The 17108-nt window shown below is 40.0% G+C and overlaps 1 protein-coding gene across 1 annotated transcript; it reads right to left on the reverse strand.

Annotated features, from left to right (window-relative positions):
- Positions 1-2387: 2387 nt before the first annotated feature.
- SHCBP1 (SHC binding and spindle associated 1) lies at positions 2388-16676 on the reverse strand. Its single transcript, XM_054389519.1, has 14 exons — positions 16489-16676; positions 16231-16367; positions 15814-15981; positions 15125-15240; positions 14016-14224; positions 12876-12968; positions 9888-10121; positions 9627-9795; positions 8307-8427; positions 5280-5411; positions 4752-4870; positions 3925-4011; positions 3442-3583; positions 2388-2704 (listed from the first exon to the last, which is right to left on the reverse strand). Exons 1-14 carry the CDS (start codon positions 16674-16676, stop codon positions 2388-2390), a joined length of 2232 nt encoding a protein of 743 aa, XP_054245494.1.
- Between the last annotated feature and the right edge of the window lie 432 nt (positions 16677-17108).

The following is a 17108-nucleotide window of genomic DNA, read 5'->3' on the forward strand; positions in this document are numbered from 1 at the left end:
ATTTTCTCCAGCTTTTCTAACAGCTAGATTCTGGAATTAGTATCTCATTTAAGGGGCAGGGAACACTGACAGAGAGGTGAGCAGATCATTAGTCATTGCTATAACATCAAATACCTTTAAAGAAAAAGAAACCAAGAAATTTAAGGAAATTTTAAAATGCAAGACAAAAAAACTTTACAGAAGAGGGAGTTATTTTCTAATTTCAAATATATAATCCACTAACAAAATGCATCACTCAAAGTTAAGTGTACAAACCTTGTGTGCTCTCCCTTTAAGTATTTATCTTTCTGTACTCCAAATGGGAATTAAAGCTGCAAAAAACAAAAAGAAACTTCCATTTATCAGTGACATAAGCAATTGGAAGGACAGAACTCTGAGATTGAGAAGATTCCATTCAAAACTTAATGACACTTGAGCCCCAAAGGACTAAAAATTTAACCACGATTTCATCATACAGTTCCCACACAAAGGAAGCGGCTGGAAGTTGTACTAGCAGCCTCATCTTTTCACATTTTCTACTTGACCTACCGACAACCTGCACAACAGAGTCACCACTGGCATCTAGCACAGGAAAGGAAAAACTGCTAGCATTGAAAGCAGAAGAGTCACATTTTTATTGTTATGTTCATAAATGTAAAGCTGATTTTTAAAAAAAGGAGATAAAAGGCTGTCAAGAGATAAACCAGGCTTAACACGAAGTACAAGGGAAAGAAATGCTACCTATACATCAGGAAGGCAGTTCACTGAGAATTAGTTTTCAGAAGATGAAAGAACCACAAAATTAAGTTTTTAGCCCCAGTCTTTCAAGGATTACACTTGGGAAATAAAGGGACAACATCAAAGCATGAAACATGGCATGTGACCTAATGAATAGCTTAAGCTATGAAAATACTGCCAGTAGTAACATTAGGCTTTCACTTCACTCAAGTATTTCTTTACAGTCACTAAGCGGCAAACATTTGTGGGTTTGTGCACGTTAAGATATTGCACATTTATCAAAACGCAAAGTTTAGTCCTGATACGAAATGTCTGGAGCAGAATAAAAACAGAAGCAGTGGGCTAGCAAAGCTGCCATGAATACTATGGTTCACATAATGGGGGGATAAGGCTTGTAAATTACATCTTTCTCTTCCTTTCTATCACCTGTTCACTAGAGTGAATGAATTTTGATTGTCATCTCACTTTAAAAATGGTTAGAGCAGAAAAATCTGCAGACTAATTACATCCGCTTCTAGGCAACACATTTCTAGTGAAGGCATATGCCTGCTAGGCTACTTTCAGAAATTATTCCAAAGTCACTTTGCTGGCAATGTGCTCTTCTTCACAGTACGTATGATTGTTTCATAAGACATACTGAATCACTCTAAGAGTTAGTGTTTTCCTACATACATTTTACGTACCAGTTCAAAAGCTGACTCTTGAACACAGTACAAAAATTTAAGGGCAGCTTCTAGATTTGTAATTGAAGAGTCCTCCATCAGACAGTCCCTTCCAGTTTTTCCCTCAAGAGAAAATTAATGCACTGTGCAACTGAGCCACTGAATGTTCACAGCTGTGGGTGGGAAGAGGATTGCAGTTGAGAAAGCAATTTTAATTTTCCATTCATTTCCAAACCCTCAGCTGCTACAAATGGCATATGGTTTTAAAAGCTTTACAATAATGCACTGAAAGGTACAGCATGAATACCACTAACAAAGACATCATTTTGATTTCTCTTTATTCAGATTAATGGGATTTAGCTAGATGTTGTCCTCCCTCAGAAAAAGGTGCACAGGCACTGATAGCTGTTGGAAGTAAACAGCTAGGCAAAGAAAAACACAGAGGGCTGAATTATGCTACCTTTCCAAATGGTGTGTTTTTCAGAAATCCCAAGTATGAAACATGGCAGCCAACCACTACATTAAGGAAGAGCATTTCATTAGCTTCTATTTAATGTGAAAAAATTTCAAGTACATCAACGTTTAACAGCAGGGAGCTGCAGATGAATGACACTAAAAACTATGGAGAAAGATGTACCACTAGTTGCTGAACATTTGTTGTCCACTCTTCCATGATGAACTCTGTATTTTCTTTCTTTGAAGATTTCATTTTTTCCCCCCACAATGAGAAGTATAATAATAAACAAACGAACAACAAAAAAACCCCACACAACACTGATTAGTAGAACACATGCACAATCTCCAATTTGGGGTTGTTTTCTACCATGTTATCCATACTTGCAGCAATGCAGCAAAATTTCCATATGCAATATATACACTATTAATAAATATTTGTCACATTTTATTGACATTATGCAAGGCTAATGGCACAGGTTAACTCCTTGGAAAGCAGCAGGAAAAATAGATTGTGCAAATATCTTATTGCAATGCTATTAGGAGTCAGGTCAGTCAGAAAAGAAAGGTACCAAAACTTCCCTTCCCATTCCATTTGAACTGATTTCCCACAATAGAAACAAACACTTCCTGCGACATTAAGTTGTCATCAGCTTCTGTGATACCCAGTTCACTCAGTCTTTTCCTGTGCATCTGGTTCTTCTTTGCAGAAGTAGTCCCAAGTTCATTTGCAATTTCGTAATTGCCTTCAGTTTCTTCAGAAATCTCAGCTTGCTCATAAAGCTCCAACTCAGTTACACATTCAGATAGTTCTTGTCTGAAGCCCCCTACACAGGATGTCCCACCACCTGACTGGGTCGGGTGTGTATCCCCTAAGTCAGGAGGCAATAACAATATCATCAATCACATAAAACCAACAAATCATTTAAAACTCCTAGAATTATATTTTCTTTAGTATTAAGGTGTTCACCTCATCCCACCCACTTTTGGGGTAACTACTCAGTGACAGTCCAATATTCCAAATACTGTGCAAGTTGTTTAGGAAAAAGGTTCTTTAAGATGACTTCAAGTTGCCAAGCAATAGTAATAATACAAAATTACAGAGGATTTACACATTGCTTTTAGTGACAGTTCTTAAGGTATGAGAAATAGCTGTCACATTAATTGCAGAGGAAAAAATTAAAAAAAAAAGAAAAAAATTGTGCTATGAGCAGAGCCCAGCTCTAACACATGAAAGAAAATCTGAGGGGGAAATTAACATAAAGCAGAAAAGCTATAAGAGAAGCTGTATTTGCTTTCCTGATGGTTTCTGTATGGCCAAGGAGGCCAGCAGTCACACAGGCTCTACTTAGCATAGGGAACACAGATCAGACACTGTGGATGTCTGTGCATACACATCACGTAGCGCAGACACCCACAGAATCTGCAACAAGTTCACCCGTTTGAAAATTCCAGTGTTCTGAAAGTTACAAAGAATTATTTCTGCTAAATCTATCTAGATATTATCAAAACATTTAAGAGGCTTGATTATGAATGAGGCAATCAAAAAAACTGGATATAGTAGATTTACTAGTTTGAGGACTTCCTACTAAGAAGAGAAAAAAAATACCTTTTCTTGTCTCTGCAGAAGCATCCTTTACATCACAGGGTATTGCTGGTCTAACCAGGACCACACCATATCCTTCATTATTATGGATCATATTATTGACCATGGTTATCTTGGGAATGTCATTGTGTTCATCTAAAAAGTTCTACAGCAAAGAAACAGCAATCCACTATGTTATGTTCAGCTGAAGGGATGGAAAATCTTCCAGTTTTCAGCAGAATTTATAGGTATTTGCTAGAACATTATTCTTTGTCTATAGAAGTGACATGGCAAAAAGCATTTTCTTCCTTGCAGATAAGTTACTTATTTAAGTATACTGCTATGGTGGACCAATACCAGGCAAACAAGTACCATCACCATCCTATGTGACACAGGAGTTCTACCATAACGCAGCAAGGCTATAAAGCTGAATTAAATACAATTATCTACGTGAATTCTAGTAGCTCAAAGCTTTTGAAAAGCAAGAACATTCTGTGTTGAACTGACCTTTATGAGTATTCCCTCCTTGCAGTGATGTATGCCATTGTCTATTAGGGTGCATGTGCTACCTGGATATATTTCCACACCAGCACCCTACAAGATAAAATTGATAGCAGTTCACAGATAGTTTAAGTGCATTTCCAGTTGAAAACTTGACAACTCCACAGCAGATCTTTGTATTCATCTACCAGTTTGTGCAATGCAAAATTGTATTATCACTCCAGCTTGACGGTCTTAATCAACCACATTCAAGGCAAGTGTCCTCATGGAAAATATTGCCACCAGTTCCTAAAAGCTTTAAAAGAGAGTAACTGCACTGTATTAACATTGCTTTCTTGTTCTTCAGTCATCCACCTCAACACTCAAAGATCCCACCACTCTTCAGACTATCCTAGTCAAAGTTCAGTTCTGCATTTATCATCCTTCTGTAAGAATCAATGGACAAGGTCTCAAAAAAGGTCAATCACTTGCAGAACAAATGCAAGGTTTCATGAAAAAAAAATAATTTATGATCAGAGAAAACTGAAAGCCATGCTCAGCAAGAATTTTAAAATTAATCAGTCCAACAATGTAGCAATGATTATTTCACAGTTGTCCCATTACTACATCATTTTCACATCACACACAGATCTGCATGAGACACCTCATAGATACTATTAGAGTCTACAAGACCACTGAGACCAATCTCTTAAGTTTAGCAACAGGTAGCTGTCCCAAATGAATTTGTAAAGGTTCTTTCAACAGAAGTCACCCCATTACCAACTGCATTATTTCCAAGCAGAAACCTTTATTTTAATCTAGGCAATAAGCCTGCATTAAGAATTTGTTTGTACCTTGGCACCATACAGATCTGACTTCTGCATTAGTAGTTCAGCTGACGTTCGTACTGTTATGCCTGTGGTTTCACATTGTAACACACAATTCTCCAGGGTGGTTTTCCCCTGATGGACATCTACACACACAGAAAACAAATACTATTAAATTCATCAGTTATGGGAAGGTTAACCACTCCAGGGAACAGATGAGCTTCTAGTATTTTTGCAGTGTGAATAAATTACTATTTTGAAACAATATACTTAAGGTAAATTTTAATTATTTGCTCATGCTATTAATCTAGTGTCAGTAGAAACACTGCTGCAAGGGAGCACCAGATTTGTCTTAGAGGTTTTGGAGCTTTTGTTTTTTTTTAAAAGTGACAGTGACTATTTTTGTCATTGCATTCCTGAGATTTGTGAATTAGTAAGATGTTAAATACATGTTAACGCCTGTGTACACGTTAACATCTTCAACACATTAGCATGTTTACAATGCCTGTTGAGACAAAGCATTAACTAGTGACATCAAGATGCTTTAATACTTACTTAAAATCCCCTCCACAGCATCATGTTGTACTAACTTCAAACTGGAGATCCTTATATTGGCTCCTGTGCAGTCAATAAAGTTGTCTCCTTTTCCCTGTTTTTCTATCACGATGTCATCTGGCAGGCCATAGCCTTATAGCATAAATGAAAGATGCAAGTTTGATGAATAAATGTCAACAGTCAGGTAGTCAAGTAAGGAACACACAAAACCCAAATCTTGAACAGGATTTTCCATCCAGCAGTCAGGTTACACCTGTGCCCTTTGTAATGAGGCACAAGCACCCCAAACCAAACTCAAGAGTTACCTTGATAACATACAATAAAATGCAAAGTTATTTCAGACAGCTGAACAAAAGGGTAACATCTCACACTTGCCAATGCTGAAGTTCTCAGTCACAAAAGTTACAACAGACCACAGAGATGCAGTAACTACAGACAGGTACGTGCAGTCTGCTTGCAAAGTACAGAAGTTCACTAAGGCAAGCAGAAGGTCTAAAGAGCACAATGGAAAAGACAGTTGTCACCACAACACAAGAAAGCAAGTAGAAAGGACTTGATGTTGTTAGTAAGCTTTGCTCAGCTTCCCTATTTAAATGAAGCTTGGACAATGCTCCTGTGTTGCTTCCAGACTGATGCAGATTAAAAAGAAACTTTCACAAGCACATGCCAACATTGATTTACTAAGCCATCTACAGTTGTCAACATTCAACCACTTACAAGGAAATTTATGAGCATGTAAAGTTTTTATTGCTTGTCACTGACAAGAATCATGATAAGGAAAGCAATAATGCAACATCTATTAAAGCAGCATGAGTCCTATCATTTTCTGAAACCACATGCAAGCTCAGATAAGAAGTGACTGAGCAGGATGTTAGCTTTTAACCAAGTACATAAACAAATACTGTAATGTGCAAGTCAAAAGGTTAAAAAAACAAACAAGCCACACAAAAGAAACCCAAACAACCAACCTTTGAACAAGAGTTGGCAAAACATTTAAGACAGCAGACTAAATGCAAAGTTAAGTGACTTACAGGGTAATATCTAGAAATCTTTTCCCTCTGCTACCAATTTAAGGTCACCCCTAGGGAGGGGGTGATGTGCAGCAGTTCACTTCCAGTATGTAAAAGAGCACCACAGGACAGCAGATAGTAAACCTAGTTTCACTTCACACCACTACAGAGAGAAGTCAACATCCAAGGCCATAGTTTTAGAAGTAACTGTCCTACAGACTACTTACAGATTTTCTAGCCATTCTTTTAGCTTGCTTTACACTTCACCTCTGAAGCAACTGCTCAAGTAGTAAGAAGGAAGTAGTAATAAGCCAGAGTCACGTGCTGTCAAGTGGTGTTCAATGCACAATCATTGTGGCTGTACACTGTAAGCTAAGTGACTCCACTGAAGCTAAAAGCAGCTGCCATCCAGTAACACTGATCACAGATAGATGGACTGATGCTACAAGTGCCTACCCAGCTTGAGCAACTACTGCACAAGCAGAAGGGAAGTTCCTAGGTGCCTTTGCAATACATTTTTGTCAAGTGTTAGAAGTTAGCCTTTCCATAATTTCTGTCAGATGCTACTGCTTTAGCCTTATTTAGTTCTAGTAGATTTTTATGTATCCCTGATTTACTAATCCTCATACTTTCAACTTTGCACAGTGGCTGGAGAAAAATAAAAGCTCTACTAAGCAAAGTGACATTACATCTGATGAGTCCTTCATCCCAAGAAAACCACTAAAACAGCCAGCTGTTCAGATTAGTACCAGCAATTTTTTCTTGAGGCTCCTGCTTCAAATGTTTTTTGGCTGATACTATTGCTGTAGAGTCCATGTAAGATTAAATACCCTGACATGTACTCATTACTCAGATTGGGTCATACTAAAGATACCTATGTATGTGCCTTGCTCATTAAAGAACAGCTCATCTTTAATAGGTCTGCTACTGCACCATTTATATTACTGTTTCCCCAAAGCTAAAAAAGCAGTAAATATCACCCCACACAATTTGAGAACAATGTCATTCTTGCAGATAAAGCATTCTGAGGTCCTTTATCCTACAGGTGTATTACCTATCAGCCTACATATTTATATAAATCAAACATACATGAGAGAAGGGCAAGAAAGAAAACAACACTAACAGAACAAGGAGGACAAGAAAAATAACTGCAGGAAATTAAACTCAGCCTTCTTCCCATTAAGAAGTTTTGACAAGATAACACAGCTAAATAAGCATCTGAACAGCTGCAGAAGTCCCAATGATATACAGATTATTAGATATGCAGGCTGTTGCAGTATAAAGCAGAGAAATTACACTGAGAAATCAAGAACTGCAAGGAAGAGAGACCAACATACCCTAGACAAGGCAAAAGTATTTAGAACAAATGTTTTGCAAGAAAAATGCAATCATGTGCTGTATCCATTTCTACAGAAAAGACTCACATTAAATCTACAGTTCCCTTCTCTACCTACATGCTTCACATAATGGAGACTTACATTGGTAGCCCACACACTCATAACAGACATGCAGTAAGTGCCATAAACTAAGCTCCAAATGCACTTGGCTCTTTCCCTCTGTGCTATACTGGCAGTGAGTCTGAGTACACCTCTGGAGCAGATGAAGACATGCAAAGAACAAGGACATCTCTCAAGTACTTTTAGGTTAATGAATCTAAAAACTGAAGGCTCTCAAGAATGACTTTTGTGATTCCTAGATTTAAAAAATAAATAAATAGTAGATCAAGCCTGACATGTATCTCTTGAATCCTCTCTATATAATCAGGATTTATCCTGGCACATAGAGGGGGAATGATGAATTTATTAACATTCAGCAAAGTCTGCAGAAGTCATTGTGGCTGAAGAAACTGCTTACTCCATCCTGCATTAGACACAGTTCTACAAGGAGAAAGGGGAACACTTTCAAGAAAAAAGCAAATGCTATTGCCAAACTCTGCAAAAAGTCAACCCTTATGCAGAGCTAGCTTAAGACATTCAGATTACTGTTTTAAAAATCTCTGTGCTAGCAAACTTTCTACCTTCTAGTTGAACTGAATCAGCAATGCAAAACACGCCATCTACAACATAATGACCAGGACAGATGATGACTTTGTCTCCTTCATAACAGGCATTTACAGCTGTCAGTGGATCATTGTGAAACTGTAAAAGAAAAATAATACAATCAGCTTCTGAAGAACGCTATAAAAATAGATGTATTTATGCACTCAAATCTTGCCTTTCAATTAAATGTTGTCAATTTTTGCTTCAAAGAGACCCTTTTTAATGGCATCAATAATGTGTAATTTCTACTTTTCGCTCGAGCGTCACAGCACTCTACACAAAGGAACCCCAAACATTCCTATGGTTTGTGTCATGACCATTCCCCCAGGAGAAAACTAGGGCAGAAACACAGATTTAAGAGGACGTGCACCAGAAAGCAAAACTCGATACGGCCTTGGATCCATGCCAACATTTGAACTGAATCTTGCTACAAATTACTGAAGAAATTGATGGCAGAAGGTGAAGAAAACATAACCAACCGACAAGCTGGTCTGAACACTGACATAACTCTTTACTCTGTTGCAAGTCACCCCAAAACTGAGTTTGGATATAAGAGTGGCAAACATCCAGTCCACGTAGTCCTTTTTCTCACTCAAAGAGGACAGGCTGATACCCTTCATAAATTTTGATGGGGAATTCTGCACTGGAGGATAAACAAGTGTACATAAACACTGGACATTTACTGCTCCAGGATAAGTATAGTGAGAGTGTTTCTCAATTGCCAAGCCAGAAAAACCTAATTTGTAGCCCCAAAGTTAATCCAGGACCTTCCACATGGCTCCATTTAGGTTATCTGTAATTCATGAACTTGATCAGAATACAACAAACAATTTCATTTGGGCCCAAGGAGTCCAGAATGTTCTTAACTGCTGAAGTGTTAAGTCCTGCCTGAATTCACTGAGACTACACCTAGCTGTAAATGTATCTCCTACACAGAACTGGAGCAACAGAAGGACATTTTTCTTCAAACTCTAGATAACTATCAGTAATATCAAAAGACACGGGTATTTCAAAACTAAATGTAAGCATTTCATCTTACCATGTTTCACTGTAGAATTATTAGAGGTTATCTCATTTCCTACACACAGGAAAAAAACTGCTTGTATAGAGCACTCAGCAGAAAAATTAAATTATTTGCATTATGCAGTCATACCATTTACTCTTTAAATTACAGTGGTTTTTTGAACTGAAAAAATAACTGTGCAAATGTAGTATCTTGCACACAATAAATAAACTTATTCTTCCATACTGTTTCTTGTGAAATAGTATCAGCAGACAGACAGTTCCTGTTACTGTACCTGTATTTCTAGTTCTTCACCACAAGTTTTAGGGCAAAGTTTGTCCCTCATCAATGACTGCAGCAGACTTGCCATCATGGTTGATGATACAACATGAGTGATCTTGGTACCCATTGGTCTCAGTCCTTTAGCTTGGAAACCACTGTATTTTTTGTAGCCAAACACATACCTTAAAAAGAGCAAAGCCATCAGTTTTCTTCAGCAAAGAGCATCTGTGTGTAGTTTCACGTATGGCCCTCCTTGCACAAACCCACCAATTACCTCAGCAGAGGATTCTCAATTATCTTTAGCTTCTGTTTTAAGTGTTCTATTTTCTCATACAGTTTTAGTCCTTCCACCATGGAGACGTTTTCTACTTCTGAATCCAAATCACTGCTTGATATGCTGCTCCTCACATTTAAAAACTTCCTGTAAAGCTCTTCACATTGAGACAGCAAGTTCTGATAATCAGCTACAAGACCAGAAGGCACACGGTGTTCAAGAATGTCATAATGCCTGCAATTCAAGCAAGGGCTCAGTATATTTCACATTTACAATTTTGAAAGATCAAATATACATCTGGAGAATCTGAGCAGTACTGCATCAGTACTTCAGTCAAGATTCTCTGCAGTCTACATCAACACTGCTCATTCTTTTTTGAAAGCAAAAAAACCAAAACTCTGAACAGACGCAACCATTGAAAAATTACCAAAGCCCACTCTAAAACAAAGCCATAAGCATAACTATAAAAAACAAAACAAAAAAAGCCCTAAACAGTAAGAATTGAGAAAGCAATTAGGTATAAAAATTAGTCTAGCTTTAAGCATTGGAAAAGCCGAAAAAATTATGTCTGAAGTAGAACAATGTGAAGTCTCTATTAGCAACAATCTAAACAACTACCTGGACAAAAAAAAATAAAATGCAGAATGCGCAAGACAGACAAACCAAGAATCTGAAGGCACCACAAATTTACTTGTCTCAGAAGACTAGAACAACCTGATGTACAGTGTAACGACACTGTTCTCATTAATAGTGCTCAGAGATCTGCAAAGTATCACATGTTGCCATGCATTAATCTCTGCACCCACACGTCAGTGCTTAGATCTCAATGTAGGATAGCACCAACATCAGTGTAGCTTGGAGAGTAGCCTTTACATCAAGTATGATATGGAAATATAAGAAAGGATAACATTTACTTTTCTTCTAAAAGACAAAGTTTAAGTGTTCTGCATGCTTGCTAAAATGGCTGTAATTTTTGGTTTTTTTTCTTAAAGACACCATTCCATGACACATCCTTGCATGTGGTTTCCTTCCACACAGTCTCCGTAAGACTCCAAAAACGCAACTGAATAGCTATTTTCTGGAGTGCAAACACTGCAGAAAGGCATACAAATTCCCTATATAACACTTCTGCTTTAATTTGTGTGACCTCAGAAAAACACAGGCAAATCTGAGTCATATGTCATATTGTGTCCCGTCTGAAATTCAGAGAGGCCTACAGCTACCTTCATAGTCTGGGTAACTCTACAAATTTTATTTGTAAAGCACATGCTATAGTCTAACTTATATAATGCCATATTCTAAATATCATTTCAGGGTAGGTTAACAAATATTCTCTAATCACAGAATGGTAGGGGTTGAAAATGCCCTCTGGAGATGTAATCTAACCCCTCTGCTAACACAGATTCACCTAGATCAGGTTTCATAGGAAGGTATCCAGGTGAATTTTGAACGTCTCCAGAGAAGGTGACTCCACAACCTATCTAGGCAGCATGCTCCAAGGCCTCCAGCACCCTCAAAGTAAAGATGTTTTTCCTTAAGTTCAAGCAAAACCTCCAGTGTTCTAGTCTGTTGCCCTTGGCCTATCTCTGAACACCACTGGAAGAAGCCCAGCCCCATCCTCATGACCTCCACCTGTTAGATATCTATCAACACTGATAAGATCACCTCTCAGTCTTCTCCAGGCTAAAGAGCTACAAGTGTTTCAGCCTCTCCCTGTGAGAGAGATGCTCCAGTCCCCTAATCATCCTCATGGCCCTTCTGTTGGACTCTCTCCAGTATTTCCTTCTCCCTCTTGAACTGGAGAACCCAGAACTGAACACAATACTCCAGGTGCAGCCTCACCAAGATAAGAGTAGAGGAGGAGGAAAACTTCCCATAACCTGCCAGCCACGTTCTTCTTAAAACACCCCAGAAGACCATTGGCTATTTTGGCCACAAGGGCACATTGCTGCCTATGGTGAACTTCTTATCCACCATCACTCTGGTTCTTCTCTACAGAGCTGTTTTGCAGCAGGTCAGCCCCATACTTGGACTGTTGTATGGGGTTATTGCTCCCCAGGTAGAGGACTCTGCACTTACTCTTGTCGAACTTCATGAGGTTCACTGCTGCCCAACTTTCCAGCCTGTCCAGGTCTTGCTGAACGGCAACAGAGTGTGATGATGTGCCAGCCACTCCTCACAGTTTTATAGAACGGTTTTGGTTGGAAGGGACCTTTAAGATAATCTAGTTCCAACACCCCATTTTGTATCAACAGCAAACATGCTGAAACATGCTTCCCAGCATCAAACCTGGATCTGCATAATACATAAACTTCCAGATATTCATGATGCAAAGTTACAGGTGAAGGAACTGAAAAGTAACTCTCATTAACAGTGTGTCAAATCTCAGAGGAAAACCTACAGCAAGAATCACTTTTCAACTATTTGCTCAAGGTATGCTTTCTGGTGTGCTTTGTTTATCTTGCATTCAAATTTAAGCAGATTGTGTCCTTGTGCACGGCCTCAGTTCCATATGGCAGGACAGCATTAAAAACGCACCTTCAGAAAACCTAACGCAGACTAATCCCACTAGGGAAGGGAATACACACATTCCTCCTACAACATGACCAATTTACAAGGTATTGTTTACATTCAGTTCCACTCTGGTTTTTATTCTATGCCAAGAGGTATCAGAGCATCCCACACTAGCTTTAATTAGGATTAAAGTTGGTATGTCGGTGCTTCGAAGACAACTCTAGCTGGGTTTGGAGTGCCATCTGATGGAAGGTTATGGATTATTGGGAAAAACAGGGTTCAGAAATCATGAGGCAACTTCCACTGTACCTTCTTTGCATACAAAATTTTGACTATCAGATAGTGAATGCTGTTAAAACAAACTCACTTTGACCTACTAGTGAACAGGTAGGGGTTTTTTAAACCTAATTCTGTGTCACAATTCCAACATTACTGTGGTTCTACTCTAATAACATCAAAAGGTGTTCCACTTACAGTCTCAGTCGAGGCTCAACACATCGCACAAAGTAATCAAAATCATCCTCCTCCTCCTCATCCCAGGTCCTCCAGATGCACTGGTAGAAGAACCTTTCGAAGTAAAGTAAGTATTGAATCACACAAAGCAAGCCACGTTTGCCCGTGCTGAGAAAGTGTACTAGAATCATGACTGTAATCAATTTGATAATTTATCACAAAGCATTACCTCTCTCCCGTTCCATGTTACTGCCCTGTAAACTATTTAGTATACAGAGCAGTTATCTTTCTTGTCCTATACCTGCATAAAGGTTTTCTTGTGTATAAAAGTTCAAAATTCCTAATAGCCTGAGTCCCACTTCAATAAAACAAAAACGAGCAAACAGCTAAAAGATGGATTTGAACACCAGACTTACACTCTTATGATCTTGAGGCTTTTTGGTTTGTTGGTTTTGGTCAGGAATTCTTCAGCTAAACTTTCTTTTTGACAATGAGTATTACCTCTCTCACCCAATCCTCGATCTCAATTACTGAAATATTCTCAACAGAATGTGTCTCTCCTTTTCATCTTGCACTGACCACTTCTGAAACTCACACACTTCTGGACAGGAAAGTCATTCCTCCTATTTTTGCTTTTTCATCCAGTTCTACTGCCTACTTGTAGACAGCTTTCAAACAGCATGGAGTATATGAAAAGAAGGGAGGTTGAAAGAGAAAGATGATAAAGAAAATAGAACAAGTAAGATGTGAACAAGCTCCTGAGGAATAAAAAGCAAATTTGGGAAAGAAGGCAAAATGCAGAAAAACGAAATAAAAAAAAAGAGAAAATGTTGTAGAAAAGAAACACTACACCAGAACCTGAAACTGATACAATTCAAGGAAATCTAAAGTGAAAGAGGAAAGCAACACAATTATTTTTTCCCCTCCTTTGACACAGAAGCGTGACAGTGACAATAAGTTGCAGCCAAACACATCTTGTAGTTGTGCAGCTGCAGGGGACAGATATTTTCTTTGTGAGCAGTCTCCTCCCAAAACCCATCATTAGACTTAACTTCATAAAGCTTGCCTTGTGGAGCTGCCAGCATGACCACAAGAACTCAGGGCATCACCCAGGGTGCAATTGATCAAGAAAAAAAAAAATAACATTGAGCATTTTCCTACCTGACATGCTCTACAGCTAGTGCTGTCTGGTCAAACTCCCCTGTCTCATCATACACAACCCACAGCTCCTGTAGTGGTATCTGACGCTCCTTCAGCTCCAGCAGCTCCTGCATGCACTCCAAGGTAAAGGTGCTATCCTGTGATTCACACAGGAAAGGCTCTCTAAGTCGCACAACTGCTTTCAGAGCAGAGTACTCCACATCAACAACCTGTTGGAACAAATAGTTTTCAGAATCTTAGGTACAGATGAAGAATGGCTAACAAGGAGTGCCTAAGTCAGCAGGCCACACTGCCCATTGACCCACACAAACAAATGTACTCTGAAGCAAAGAATCTTTTCAGCTGAAGTGATGAACCTGGAATTTTTTTTCAGACCACACATCTAGAGACTTTTCTACATTTAAAACTCTGTTCAAAACCCTCATAATACTCATACAAGGCTAGTAAGCTTATCAATTTTGGTTTTTTTTCATTCTTTTTAAAAATAGGTGAAAAACAGTAGTATCCTCAGACTCAGACAAATCAATACCTTAGAGTTCTTTGGGACTCTTTTGGAGTTCATTTTGCAAAGTATCCACAAGAAACAAACAATCCAAAGAGTTAGCTTGAGCCAGTGAAAGCCATTTGTCACTGACAGCACTGAAAATTAAACATCCAAGGATTGCACAAAGATATTTGACTTGGACACTGGCAGACCTAGAAATAGTACACCAAATCAGAAACCCTCAGTGGGCCTATGGCAGAAGCATGCAATGGAGAAGAGCTGTTGTCAATACCAAGGTGAGTTAAAAGGAAAAATTATACTGATAAAAAACATGTCAAATTATTAGAGCCTCAAAATTTAAAAAACATTACAACAGCCAGGTCTGGCCCAACTCTGTGTACAAACAGCTCTACCCCACAGCTCATCAGCACTGACTTGGGGTTCCTCCTTCCATTTTCAAGAAAGAAGCACTTTGAGAAAACTCCAATGGCTTTAGCCATCACTGGCAATTAGATATGAAAACATTACTATTGTCTCATGAACTTCAGATAGAAATGATCTGCCTGTTGCAGAGGTAAATTGTGATAATTGGAGACAAATGCCAGAGCAATTGCATTCCATTTACCTCAACAAGGACCTCAAACACATTAGTGCGCCAGACTGCCTGCCATCCAGATGGTTCAATGACCTTCTCCAGGTACTCAGCTGTAAAGTCTTTCACTTCAGAAGCTTTACAGTCAGCTAAAAAGAAATTGAAGACAGTACTTTTATGAAAGGAAATAAAAAAATTCATCCAGATCACTGGAAAATTACAGTCACCATAACTGAAAAGTTCCTCTGCCACATGGAAAGTTGGACTTCATTCTGTCTTGCTCATAACTATCAGCATTTCTGCTCTCAGTACTGAAAGAGCAGAAAAGTCATCTGTTCTTCTCTAGAAGAGGTCTAGTACTCAGCCTTCCAAGTACTGAAGGCTTCAGTGCCAGTGGTGTTAAGTATCTTTGATCTGTGCCTTATCTTAAACAGTCTTACAATACACAAAAAAAAATCTAGCAAGACCAGTTAAAATCAAGGCCCAGAATCCACTATTAGCACCTTTTTATTTACTGATATTAAACCATTGCCCCCCAGGCCACTAGCTAGAGCAACTAAAATTACAACATAAATTACAGTAGCACACTACATCTTTTCTAGTCCCTGTTATTAAGTGCATCTCATGCCATTTAATACAAAATTGAGTCCACTCAAACTGGATCATCTAAACAGTCAGAGGAAACCTGACTGCATGTTCTTTTCTACTAAGAAATTACTTACCTAAGATGTAATCCTGGTAAGCTTTAAAGCGCTCATAAAACAAAAGATGATCAGTATGAAAAGTATCTGGAAAAAGTACATTCTTATCAGGCACAGTCCTTCCTAAAGCAGTCCCTGGTTTGTCATGACTGCCATAATCACTGCAAAAATCATCTTCCTGGGGCAGATCTGGGAAGAAGAGTGGGAACAAAGCAAACCCCACAGTCAGTTCAATGCTATCATCACTCACTCCTCTATTACCAAAGAATTTCTGTTCAACCCTAGTTATATCACGAACCTACTATCTACAACACAAATTATACTTGGCGAAGAGACTGTCTCACTTGGTTACTTCATAGATTCATAAAGTGGCTTGGTGTCCGAAGACATCCTCCATTCCCACGTAGGGCACCATTTCCCAGTCCCCATGGCACGCACCAGCAGCCTTGGAGCCCGGGGAGAGCCAAGCCACACCACGGGCTAGCCCCAGGCACCGCAAGCTACACAGGGCGGGCTGAAGATAAGAAACATTGTCCCTGTAAGGGTGGCCAAGCAGCAGGACAGGGGAGGCCGAGCTGTAGAGCAAATAGCCGGAACAACTCTGAACAGCCCTAAAGCTAGACGGGCGGTGCCAGCGACCCTCCAGCGGCTCGCCTCTCCCTTTCCCAGGTGGGACATGTGCCTGCGCAGGTATACCCCAGCCCCGGCCCCTCGACGCCGCTCCGGGTAAGCCGGCGGGGAAACCGACGACGGCGCCGGGACGCACCCGGCCGTCGGTGGCTCCCAGCCACCTGGGACAGGGGACCCCTACCTGTCTTCCCCTCCTCGACGCACTGCTGCAGGCCGGAGCTGCTCTGTGCCAGCAACGCCCCCGAATCGGCCATGCTACCGCCTGCCCGCGCGCCTCCGCCCGCAGAAATTTCAAACTGCCCTTTCCATTCACCCCTGTAACGTCACTAGCAGCGGCCGCTGCGATTGGCTAGCGACAGCCGCGGGCGGGCGGCGCCGCCAGAGCCGTTGGGACCGCCTTGGGGCGGGCTGGGTGGGCCTGGGGTTGGGTGTGCTCGTTACCCGCTGCTGTGCCGGGCGGCAGGGGTGATTGTGCCCTGGTACCCTCCCGTTTTCCAGACGGATGGTCGCTCTCCCTCTGGAGCCGGTTGTCAGCCGGAAAGACTGAAACGGAACAGAATGCTTAAAACCTTCCACCTATCAGTCATAGCCAAAGCGATACATGTGGCCCATTCTTGCAGAACAAAACACCGAAGTGCCAGCGAGGAAGGGCAGCACCTATCCACAACGGGGCTTTGCTGCCAGTG

Source organism: Indicator indicator, chromosome 19, assembly GCF_027791375.1.
Source record: "Indicator indicator isolate 239-I01 chromosome 19, UM_Iind_1.1, whole genome shotgun sequence".
Lineage (NCBI taxonomy): Eukaryota > Metazoa > Chordata > Aves > Piciformes > Indicatoridae > Indicator > Indicator indicator.